The sequence below is a fragment of the Nematolebias whitei genome, chromosome 14 (assembly GCF_014905685.2).
Source record: "Nematolebias whitei isolate Nwh7 chromosome 14, NemWhi1, whole genome shotgun sequence".
NCBI lineage: Eukaryota > Metazoa > Chordata > Actinopteri > Cyprinodontiformes > Rivulidae > Nematolebias > Nematolebias whitei.
In genome coordinates this window covers 19,422,868-19,435,995 of record NC_056511.1, presented here as the reverse complement: position 1 = coordinate 19,435,995, position 13,128 = coordinate 19,422,868, and the positions used below count along the sequence as shown (strand labels likewise).

General features: G+C 39.5%; 2 protein-coding genes across 3 annotated transcripts in view; one reads left to right on the top strand and one right to left on the bottom strand.

Moving 5' to 3' along the window:
- The window catches only part of smad9 (SMAD family member 9), a 937,424-nt gene that overhangs the window by 555,544 nt on the left and 368,752 nt on the right, over positions 1-13,128 (top strand). The window lies entirely within an intron of this gene.
- The window catches only part of frem2a (FRAS1 related extracellular matrix 2a), a 97,279-nt gene that overhangs the window by 23,121 nt on the left and 61,030 nt on the right, over positions 1-13,128 (bottom strand). Inside the window, exons 7-8 of the mRNA XM_037687952.1 lie at positions 3,100-3,249; positions 2,794-3,003 (exon numbers count right to left, since the gene is read on the bottom strand). Coding sequence (XP_037543880.1) covers positions 2,794-3,003; positions 3,100-3,249 — 360 coding nt within the window. The remainder of the gene's footprint in view (positions 1-2,793; positions 3,004-3,099; positions 3,250-13,128) is intronic.

Sequence of the window (13,128 nt, the reverse complement as noted above, 5' to 3'; positions counted from 1 at the left end):
CCATCCATCCATTCCTCCATCCATCCATCCATCCATCCATCCATCCATCCATCCATCCATCCATCCATCCATCCATCCATTTTCTTCGCTTATCCGGGGTCGGATCACAGGGGTAGCAGCCTAAGTAGGGAGGCCCAGACTTCCCTCTCCCCAGCCACTTGGTCCAGTTCCTCCAGGGGAATCCCGAGGCGTTCCCAGGCCAGCCAAGAAACATAGTCCTTCCAGCGTGTCCTGGGTCTTCCTCTGGGTCTCCTCCCGGTGGGACGTATCCGGAACACCTCACCAGGGAGGCGTCCAGGAGGCGTCCTAAACAGATGCCCGAGCCACCTCAACTGGCTCCTCTCGACGTGGAGAAGCAGCGGCTCTACTCTGAGTCTCTCTCGGATGATCGATCTTCTCACCCTATCTCTAAGGGAGAGCCCAGACATCCTGCGGAGAAAACTCATTTCGGCCGCTTGTATCCGAGATCTCATTCTTTCGGTCACAACTCAAAGCTCGTGACCATAGATGAGGGTGGGAACGTAGATCGATCGGTAAATTGAGAGCTTCGCCTTTTGACTCAGCTCTCTCTTCACCACAACAGACCTGTACAGCGCCTGCTTCACTGCAGACGCTGCACCTATCCGCCTATCGATCTCACGCTCTATTTTTCCCACATTCGTGAACAAGACCGCAAGACACTTGAACTCCTCCACTTGGGGTAGGACCTCCTCCCTGACCCAGAGAGGGCACTCTACCCTTTTCCGGCTCAAGACCATGGCCTCGGATTTGGAGGAACTGATCTTCATCTTCAAAAACTTATTTATTGTTAATCTTATTGTTTTCCTTTCAGCTGCTCCTTTCTTCAGGGCTCCGCACAGCGAGAATACTCACATAAAGATTTAGAACTGTTTTTGTTGGAAACCCTTCCTGATGCAGCCAGCAGTCACCAAGCTGCAGCAGAGGGCTATCATCCAAGGGGAGCAGCTGGAGGAGTTAAGGGTCTTTCTCAAGGACCCACAGAGGGATGAATGAGGGTGGAGGCAGGTGTGGGCGCTTCACCTTTTCCAACCATTTTTATTTTTGTTGTTGTTGGAATGGTCGGGGGATTTGACCTGTGACCACCAGCTCTCTGACTCATCTTCTCTAACCTCTGCACCACCCATCCCCCCATCCCTATTTAATGTTAGTAACGTCCTGCAATGTTGTGCAGTGGAACTCTAAAGTGCAGAAGTGCTGCTCAGACAGTTTATAGCGTACGTACACGAGCATCATCCTCTGCTTTAAAAGTTGTTTGGAATTAATTTAAATTTAAATACTTCACATTTTAACATTTTGCATTATGCCATCTTGTGAAATCTTTAAAAAACATACCATGGAGTAAATGTGATAGCTGTAATTGAATCAGGGATGAGTGCAGATGGAGTGGGGGAGCACTATTTCATTTTTGAGTTTCTGCTTTGTCATTTTGAAAACATTTTATTTGTATTTTTGTCACTTCATTTCAACATTTTAACTTAATGATTTATATATTATTTTATTTATATACCAGTATTTATTTATACTTTATGTTTACCTGCCAGTAGAGGAAAATTACCCATCGGCTAAATCTGGCATGCATCTTTTTTTTATGAGTGTATATTTTTTTCATAGTTCATTTTTTTTATTGTTGTTTTTTTGTTCATAAATAAACTAAACAGGGGTTTAGATCAGCTTCGGTAAAGCAATAAAAGAGTCAGAAAACACTATTTCTCACCCTGACACAATATTTAAATATGACAGCTGCAAATCAACAATAACAAGAAGATCTTTGACTCACATCTGTCGGAAAGATACAAGTAAACAAAAAAATGTTGTATTTTAAAGTGACTTAACGAAGGGTTCTTTTGGCTGCTTAGGTGAGTTTGCTACTCTGACATATTTATTATAAAGCTACTGAACTTTGCACAACGCATCAAAATTGTAGAATTAAATAGAAAGTACAGTGGATAGGTAAAGATAAGACAAGTTTAGAGCTAATTCTCTTATAGAGGTTTCAATAGTTATAGACCACTAAACCTGTCAGATTTTTATTAAGAAGGAGTAATGAAACAATATTTTGCAGAGCCACTGAGGAGATGTTGACATATTTCAGAGGATATGTGAAGAGCTGCAGGTAACAAATAAAAGGATTAGTGGATCGTGAAGCTCTCTGGGCAAATGATCATCACCAAATGTCACAGCAATTCATCCTGTGACTGTCAGGACGTTTCACTACAAGAAAACAATGTGAGGCTGCAAACAGCTGAAGCAAGTGTCAGGTGGTGATCATCGTCAGGCCTGGAGACAACAATGATACGTACGATTGAGCATTTAAATCTCTGTGGATGAAATCAACGGCTAAATCTACTCCCTATAGAGTTTTAATCTATAGGCAATGTGCCGACACATTCTTCAACTTTTTACAGGCAATATAACAAATCACAGAAGATAACGTTTGCTCTTAAGAAGCCTGACTGAGATTTGATACTTCTACAGAAGAATAAGAACAAGATCAGTGACCTTATAATTTGTGTTAACTTCTGACTTATTAATCTGTGGTGGTGCACATTTCACTTTATGTCTGAGTTCTCCTGTCACCTTGTTCTCGGCTTGTATTCGCCTCTTTGAAAAGTCTATTGGGACATTTTTATAACCAGCTCTGTTGTTTGGGTAAGTGATTGGTGTTAGAGTTATTACTTCAGATTAAAATGGACACTGAAGTGCTCATTTATTAACTGTTTACAATAAGCCGAGCAAAAAATAATTATTCCCAGGCAAACCCAGATCACTTACAGTCAGACACAGAGTCGTTAATGAAGACTGTGGCCTTTCCAGGTTCTCCCAGGATACCGTTCACTGGCATTCGCAGGACCAGCTCGAAGCTTTCAATTCCCTCCAGCTCTGGCTGTCCCATATCATCCAGAATGGTAACCTTAAACGTCTGCATGCTGACGCCTGGGGCAAAGTCCAAGTTGAGACTGATGCCCACGTAGTCAACACCAGCTGGAGAAAAGAGGGTTGAAGAAACACACAAGACACAGACATGGGATGATCACTGGTAAACAATTACCTTTGAAGCAGTAGCTGCTGGGAACCTACCTTCAGCAGAGGCGGGCTCTGACTTACGAGAACGAACCGTGACAGTCCCAGTTTTGGACAGATCAGTTCCTGTCCTCCACACTTTGATCTCTACGTACCCATCACTCTCATCAACATGATATGCAACCGCCGCAAAGTAAAACACCGGAGCTGCAGAAGACAAGAAAAAAATACAATGACATTAATAAACATAGCAGGAATGAAACAAATATAAATTTGTTAGTGATTTATAGTTTCCAAAGTTCATGCTTAATAATCCAGGTAAGAAATCCAACATCGTTCAGTCAGGTAATTTGGTCGTTACTTTTTACGTTTCATCTTTCATCCAGTGGGCAGCACGGTGGCGCAACTGGTAGAGCTGCTGCCTCTCAGCGAACAGGTCCTTGGTTCAAACCCCGGTCCAGGGGCCTTTCTGGGTGGAGTTTTCATGTTCTCTCCGTGCATGCGTGGGTTTTCTCCGGGTGCTCCGGTTTCCTCCCACAGACCAAAACCATGCATGTTAGGCTGATTGGTAACTCTAAATTGTCCCTAGGTGTGAGTGAGAGAGTGAATGGTTGTTTGTCTCGTTTGTCTCTATGTGGCCCTGTGATGGACTTGCGACCTGTCCAGGGTGTCCCCCGCCCCTCGCACAGTGATTGCTGGACATGGGCACCAGCGACCCCCGTGACCCAAAATGGAATAAGCGGGTAAAGATAATGGATGGATGGATGGATGGATATTTCATCCAAAGGACTTCATCAGTCCAAGAAGCCACAAACAAACTCAGTCCCATAAACAGCACACTCTAATGAACCAACCAATTTGCTGGTGATAAAATGTTTTCTGGGGCCCGCTCTCTCCCCTGTCAACTTTTCTGATTAGGATTTTTATTACATGGATTATTGAGCTTTAACTTTAGTGTTTTGGACCAAATTGGTTGTGGCTGCCTCGGGTCGGGCCAACATAATGTGCTTGATGGGTGGGCCGGGTCAGTCTTGGGCTTTTTATGCGGTTTTACAACTCATACAGCACAAAGACAACTAAATAAGAATGCACAATATAAAACTGTGGTAATCCACTTGTAGAGGAGGAGGCAGGTCTGACCGGCTGGTTGAAAGAGATAAAAAAAATGTCCAGTTAAACTTCAGATGGATCAGCTGATCACCGGCCACGTGCGTATCTGCACCTGCTGTCATCTGCGATGAAGGAAGTAGCAGCATCTGAAGCTACAAAAGCCGAAGCGCTCAGCGCGATCAATTAAAATAGCCTTGTTCTATATTTTTACAAATAATTTTGCTCTAAAAATATTTTTGTTCATGATAGCCTATCTTTACAGTTGATTTTCCATGGGTTCCCAAACTTTTCTATGCCGTGCCCCCCCCCCCCCTATCAGCATTAGCTTCTGGCCGAGGACCCCCTCGCAAACCCACAAACAATGCTACAAAATATGTAAAGAACTTTTAGAATGTTAAAACTTTTATTCACTATTTTCAATTAATTATTACAGCTGCTGAGCATAAAAATGTTAACTAACATTTAAAACATTGTATTATATTCCCACATAAAAAAACAACAACTTTTCAACAAACTGTTGACCAGAAGAACAAAACAAAATAAATCTAACCTCTCCCTCAAACGTGTTTATCTGGAAATGACAAATACAGATTGCCATAGTGGGCAATTTATTATTATTATTATTATTATTATTACTATTTTTTAATCTCTTTCTCTCCAGCTTTATGGGCCCCCCTGGCAGCCCCCAGGGGGCTGCGGCCCCCACTTTGAAAAACACTGCTTTAGGCAGTGGTGTAGTCTATATTTTTATAATGGGTATACTGTGCTTAGAAACCAAAGTACACTGGTTAGTACAATGTAATAGTCAGTTTATTTTAGCATAATGAACATTTCCAAATTTATATTTGTATAAATGTACAACAAACCTTGTACAACATTTTGCTTTGTATTAAAAACATGTTATAGAATTTATAAAACAGTATCAAAGCAAAACATGTTCATGTATTAAGTAGTAAATACAGAATTATACAATAATTTGATGGATATACTGAATATAATAAATAAGTGCTGCGTATAGATATATTGTTACGGAAGTGTTTAACTGCCGTTTAACAAATCAATGATATGTATCTAATGATATGTCATCTATCAATGGGCACTTTTAAATGGGTATACTGAAATTCTTAAGCTTTTTTAGTGGGTATAATCCATATACCCACGTATCGCGTACTGGTTTTATGCTACTTGTTTTGTATGTTAATATACATTTGGTGAATTGTTACCAAACAAGAAATCTTATATCTTCCTTTCTTTGAAATAGTTTTTTAAAAACTGGTTTGCTTTCGAAAGCAATAAAAGCTTAATAAAAAAATGCTTCTTTTTTTTTTTTTTTTTGCCGGTTCATGTAATTACAGGTAATTAGTCGGTCCGGTCGGGTTCAGAAAAAAATGAGTACGGGCTGGAGCCCGGTCTGGTCACATTTTTTAGGCCCGAATGCAACTCTAACTCAGATAAGTCAATAGCTTGTAAATCTAGTCAATATAAATTCAGTTTCTCTAAACTGAGGTTGTTCAATAAACTACATCAAGCAAGTTTTCAATTGTTCACAGCTTTGCCACAAAACCTAACTTAAACATTTGAATTCCTTTTGGCCTTTTTGGTTGTTACTGATGAAGCTTATACTTTACCTCGAACGTGTGAGCAGACACCTGACGTCTGGCATGAGTCATTTATAACGCTGGAGGTCAGGAGGGTCAAGCAGCCACAGCCCATTAGTGTGACATGCAGCTGTAGGGATGCTTGACATCCTCACCTGCCTGGGCCTCTCGCTCAACTTCACCTATACTTGTCTCTTGTTTTCACTCTAAAATAGCTCTTCTGCTCTGTTTGCCTTTGCTCATTTACACACACATTAAAACAAAACACACACACACAGTGCATAATGTTGCCCCAACATGTGTTTCAGGAATACTTATGCTGCTATGCTACGTCTAATTTTAGTTTATATTTTGTATGTTTTTTTGTTTTTTTTACCCCAAAATGTCATGGGAAAGGCAAAACTCTTTACTTTATTTTAAGTCCAAATGTTAAAAGCTGTCAAATGCTTGTGCATAAAAAGTGGAAAGATACAGATTTTATTGAACTTTTATGAATGCTGTCAAGTTTTTATGAAAACCTTCACAATGCTGACGAACTTTTTGAAGATGGCACTACATCAATACTGAAATAATGTTTAAAAGTGTGAAGTTCACTTTGGTTCTGAATCTTAAAAGAAAAAACAACACATTAACTGGGAGGTATAATGAGGGTGTAACAATCCCTCTGGGAGCCAGATGTGTTTCTTCTTCTGTCTGAAGAATTAACTAGACGTAACAAATAAGGACGCAGCTTGCTGGAAAAAAGCAAAGTCTGTCTGCGTGTGTGTCTTTATCTTTTGAATGCCGAGTCGTGAGATGGTGAGACAGAAAAGAGCGGCCCCCCCAGACAGCTCAAAGGTTTGTTTGAACAGGCATTGTTTCCTAAGGCGGTAAAGTGGAGGCAGTCCAGGGTGTATTAGACAGCTTTATCCCTCAGAAGTCATTCTGCCAAACAAAATAAAAAAATACAATAAAATAAACAAATAAAAATCAAACTAAAAGAGTTTTCACTTTGTTTAAAGCTTCCGCTCATTTTCACTTGTCTTTTTTCTTATGCTTTGACATATAATCCAAAAATAGCAAGTGTGTTGTCAAAATTAAAAACACTCCAATTTAATTTGATGAATTAATTTGACTATTTTTTCTATTTTATATCATTTGGACGTCTTAACTGGGTTAGATACTGAAAGTTAAGTGATATTAAAAACAAAGGGATGGAGAAAAATCTCTAGTTACATTCTGACTCTCGGCTTGATGTGAGAAGTGACAGCTCAAGGCAACAATATCCAGTATCAAATATCAAGCGCAGCCTTTGCCCTTTCAATTTTTTATTATTTATTTTCTTAGTTCTTCCTCCTAAAGGCTCCCAACAGATGTAGAACTGGTTGAAAATTCTGACAGAATCTGAACGTAAAGCAGAGGAGAAAAGGAAACATGCTAATCGTGTAGGTGGGAAAACCCACGTGCATAATGACATTTGACCAAATGAAAACAAGATCGAGGCTTGTATGTGTTTTTCCCTTTGTTTCTTTTTAATCAGTGGGTTGGGAGACTAATCCTGAAATTATGCATCTTGTTCCTAAATATAAACAATTTGGCTCACATTTCCTCTTCACTAGGCGAGGACCCTCCTGCTTGCACATCAATAAAGGGCTTCACATCTATTCACGCACGTCTCAGCTGAATTTACTGGAGCAGAGGCAGCTGAGTGATGAGCGGTGAATGAGAGCTGCATCCTCTCCTCTCTCCGGGGCCACGCCTCTGCTTTTGCACTCCGTTGTGTGACTGAATTCTGGGAAAGGTGTAAAAACAAATTGTGATAATTACGTGTGCGTGGGTGCCTGTAATCACTCATGTCGCCGCTTCTTTAGGTACAGTTTATAGAGCAGTCTCAGCTGTTCTTTGAAGCGTTGCCACCGCTGTCGGAAGGAAGACCGTACAAATTTGTAAAGGTGGGAAATCAAATGTCGACTCCTTATGTTATAATTAGCTTCATAATATTGCTTTGGGTTGATATTCACACCTATGTGAAGGGAGGTAGAATGATGAAAACGGTGAGAAATGCATCTCAGATTTTCCTGTGGAGATTAACCGCCGCGTACAACACAAGCAGATTAATCAAAATTATGCAGCATGTCTTATTCCCGTCCGCTGCTGAAGGTGATAATGTTTTGGTGTGTGGGTCAGTGGTGAGTTTAGCCTCTTAAATTTTAACTCAATACACCTGAAAAATAAAGTTGTAAAAAATTGTGTGTGTGTGTGTGTGTGTGTGTGGAGGGGGGGGGGGGGACTGTGGTTTTGTGTTTGGGTTCTGTACAAGTTTAAAAGGTAACAGATCATTTTAATCCTTGGTTTATTTACATAATGACTTTAATTGCTGGATGTCCGGTCCCTGAGCTGCTGTCTTTCAGTAACTGTGTCCCCCTGAGCAGATTAGTTGAATAGTCCTGCTTTAGAAGGTGGAATATAATTTATTCCATTTCCAAAACTAAACAAAGTCTGGAAAAATGTAAAAGATGATAAAGCCCTGCGGCGACCTCACGAGCAGCTGAATACAACAGAGATAAACAGGAAGTACCAAATGTTCATCTGTACGAAGGTAACTGCAAGTAAATCCTCCATTTTTGTCATAATTACATTGTACAATATGCTTAATGGTCAAATTAATGGTTAATGCTTAAAGCTAGCTGTGCTTTGTTTTGTGTGTAGATATATGTTGCAACTTCTGGCTGCTTAAGTTTAGTCTTTGTTTATGATCAGTTAACACTAAACTGATTTTGTACAAAGCATTCGTTAGATTATGTAATGTAAAGCAGAGCGCAACATCTGTAGCATCTTAGCTAGCGTGTCTGTATCGCACGCCACGAGCTTAGCACTACTTCTTGTTGTGCCGAGCTCTCTGAAATAGTTGTTGAAGCAATTGTTTACTTATGTAGGTCAAACTAATGTTGAACAACCTGTTAAAATACACCAGAACGCAGAAAATTGCATCTACTTTATTCAAAACTTTCTGGGGGAGGACCCCCCCAGATCCGTTGTCCCCCCCCCCCCCCCACACACACACACACATTATGAATGCTTCTGACACCATAGGCCACCACATTGTTCAAGCCAAGAGCCATTATCAGCACTGGGGGCTGTGCACCCCTAAAAGGCAGATTCTAGAATCGCCCCTGGAGTGTGTGTTTGTGATTTTTGGTCCTCAAGATGCACTTGATTTAATAAGTTAATAGAACAACAATAAATGCACATGCACTTACAGACAGAAAAATGTTAAATGGTTACTGTGATTAAAATCAAACCAAGCAAAAGATCCAGTCGTGCATAAACAAGACCCTTCACTCTGCCCAGACTTCTTTTATTCGAGGTGAGTTTGTGTCTGATGAGTGAGACTTTAAACTCTTTTTGGAACTGATGGGAACTACTTCCTTTGGGCTAAAAAGAAGAGCGATGATCCCATTTATTATCAAAGCTCAGTTCAAAGCCAGGCTCTCGTATGGTTTAAAGCAGCATTAATCCCCATGAAATCAGTAACGTGCATCGCTGTGAGGACATCAATAATGCTAAAAGGAGAGTAAACTTTAATGACCTGAAATGACAATAGTTTTCTGGAATGGTAAAAATATTTTTTTCGCATTACAACAGTTGTTTTTCTTAGGAACCAAATTCATATGCACTGTAAAAAAGAAAAATTTTTTTTTTTTTTTTTTTTTACGTTTTACAAACAAACCAAATGAAGTTAGGTTAATTAAAATACATATTTTTGTGTTGTCTAAACCTTTTAATAATGCTTATTATCAGCTTTCAAAACTATTAAGAAACACAACTTTAGCAGTAGATTGATTTTGAATAAGTTCAGAGATAAACTAGTTATGAATCATAAATGACACAATCTGGGTTTTGGATTAGCACACAACACTGAACAACAGGAATGGTTTAAAGTGTTTATTGACAAACAGCTTCTGGTGGAGGTCCGGGTCCAAAGGTGGGTCAGATCTTTAGAGACAGAGGAGTTAGTGATCTGGGTTTTACTGTGAAGGTTCAGAAGGTTTTTAAGGTAGTCACTAACCTTCACAATCTGTAGAGAGAGGAACTCCTTTGGTGAGTAGGAGATGATGATTTCACTCACTGTGAGTGAGCAGCAGCAGAGAAGCAGGTTGATTTAGAATGTGGTTCTAGGGAGAGTCCAAGGACTAGGTCCAGTAGGGAAAGCAGAGGTCATGCACAGTTGGTCAGAGAGCAGAATCCAAAGCCAAATGTTGATCCGGGAGGTGTAGTCGAGGAGATGTGAAGCAGAATCTAAAACAAGTAAGGGGCAGACAAGGCAAAGAATCCGAGGAACAGGCGTGGGGTCGAGACAAGGCAAGAGGACAAGGCTGTGAAGAGATCGCTGGACATCTGCTGTCTAAAAGAGTTCCATAATCTGGCACTGGTAGAGTGTGAGCATGGCAGGTGAACAGGTGAAGCTGATGAGTGCTGATTGCTGTAACAAACAAGGGAGGTGTGGCTTGGCTTGGAAGGAGCAGGATTGAGCTGAAGATGGGTGATAGGCAAAACTGAACATGGAAGCAGAAAACTAAGTCAGCAAGGGGCAAAAATGTGACAATAAATCTAAAATGTAAAGGATTTTTTTTCTTCTTCTTTTGGCTGCTCCCTTCTTCAGGGGTCACCACAGTGAACTAACTCAAACGAAGACTTGGCAATTGTCTTTTTACGTCAGATGCCCTTCCTTAGGCAACCACAGACCACTGAGCTACCACAGCCCTCTGTGTGGAGCAGAGAGCTGCTGTCCAGCAGGTGGGTGTTAGGGGTCTTGCTCAATGACCCAGAGTGGGGCAAATAAGGGTGGAGGCAGGTGAGGGTACTTCACCATTCCCACCTACATTTTGATGTCGTCAGTTTTGGGAGTTGAACCGGCGACCTTCCGATCACAGGCTTGCCTTCTCTATCCTCTGCGCCACCACTCCTGTAAAATGTAGAGTGACTGAAAACCTTAAAATGAATTAGTGAGTTCTTTTTAGTTTTAGCATCTTTTTTTTTCTTTTTCCCAAAATAATTATTTGTTTATGTACAACTGGAGCAAACAGAAGAAAGAAAGGCTCAAGATTCTTCTCTGCTCATATGTTACCAAATAGGTGAACTGTATCTAATATAAATAAAAGTTTACTTTAAAGGACTAAGTTGCTTTGGATTGTCAAAAGGTAAAACTAAACTGCAACTGGTTCTTTTTTTTATTGATGAAACAGGGTGCTTCAACATTTACAAAGTATTTATTTATTTATTTATTTATTTATTATTAGTTTATTTGACATGGACAATGCACAAAAACATAGAACAGAACAAGTCTGTGACTGATGCGTTGCACAAAGAGTATATAGCTATAGCTAATTCGTAATATAAATATAATACTAACTCACTAATACATACACTCCCACAAAGACGTTCTCATCCATAAAATCCGATTGTTAAAAATAATCACATCTTTGATTTTCCTTTAGCCAAGAAAATTAAAAGAAAAGTTGAGTTCCTGAGAAAGATTCAAACATATTTAATGCGATTTCATGAAGACCAGTCAAAAAATAAATAAAAATGTGAAGTAGGAAACAAAATCTGCATTTCTTTTCCCATATATCGTTTGTGTGTCATTAACATAAAAACGTTTAAGCAACCATTGTTAACAGCTGCCAACTACAATGTGCATTTGTTTACCTATAGAAAAAGCTGAATTGACCTAAAACACATTAATAATGGTGCAGTCCATAGAAGAGCCATATTGAATTAAGAAGTCTGACTATTTATATGCATTAATATGTATTTATTTTCAGATTTGTTAAAGGTTAAAGGATTAAATCACCTTGTTTACATCAAGTGTGTACCTGCATTTTAGAATTGCATATCAATTGATCTAGAAACTAAAGCTTACAAAATTGAACTAGTTTAACTTTTTGTACATTTGGTTTCACAATTTGAAGTGAGTACCTTTAAAATTCCACATAATTCCACAAAACAAAACAAAAAAGTTGATTGTCACCTCTTTTCGCAAGCTAAAATGAGACACTTTCTTTTAGTCATGCAGAGCTCTTTAAAGAGGCAAGTACTGTAAAGTTCAGTCTGCTTCAATCTGAAAGACAGACATCCTTGAACTTTCTGTGATAAAATGCATAAGTGAGTGAGAGCAAAGGACTTGTCAGAACTGGAATATATAGAAGGAGAACAGAATACCTTGTCAGAACTGGAATATATATAGGAGAACAGAATACTGTACTTGACTTCAAACTAGGGGAGGAAAAAGTGTCCAAAGAGAGCACTGGCAGTCACACTAGAGAGCCTTTTCCATGCTTTTCACACCATTTGCTTCTGATGCAGTTTAAAATCTAAATTTAACCCAATGTGGGCAGCGAAAGTCACATGGACATGCACGCAGACCAAAATAAACACATGCTGTTGTATCATTTGTTTCAATGTTGGCCATTTGAGATGGTTATTAACGAGAAGCACTGCCTGTGCACACGTTTCAGAGCACTGTCAGTGTGTTATCCTCTGGGAGACTAAAAATGACATATGTCTCACAGGAGTTGAGCTTCCACAAACACAGTTTCTTTGAAAGAAGCACCAAGACTGTCGTATACTGACAGTTTACTAACCATCAGAGAAGGTGTTAGTTTTCCTGTTAACTAGTCTCCAGACGTTTCCATACAAATACACACTGTCAGTGCGGCACAGTTGCATTCATCTCTTAAAAAAACAAAACAAATCTCAGTTGTAAGTTATTGTTTTATACAAAGTATTAATCTCAGTCTTCAGAATGGCATAATGTTTCCTCCCATGACACCATTCTTTCTAGTACAAACAAGACTCACTAATTATGAAGTCTGAGTGGTAGGAATGAGAATATCAACCAATTCACATTGACTCATGTACGATGCGGCTGGATAGAGCAGTTTTGGGAATACAGTAAATTTAGACACCTCAGCTGTGTAGTGGGATTATTTTCTCTGTAGAGATGTCTATTATTTAGAAGAACTGCAGTAGTACAGAGAGACCATCACAGCAGGGGACATACACGTATAAATTCTTACCACAGGTAAACTATTTTACTTGATGAATGTCACTAAAACAGAAAGTGTGTTGCTCACTGCTGCTACCAACCATACATGGATGGATGGATGGATAAACAGATAGACAGATAGACAGACAGATAGACAGATAGACAGATAGACAGATAGATAGATAGATAGATAGATAGATAGATAGATAGATAGATAGATAGATAGATAGATAGATAGATAGATAGATAGATAGATAGACAGACAGACAGACAGACAGACAGACAGACAGACAGACAGACAGACAGATAGATAGATAGATAGATAGATAGATAGATAGATAGATAGATAGA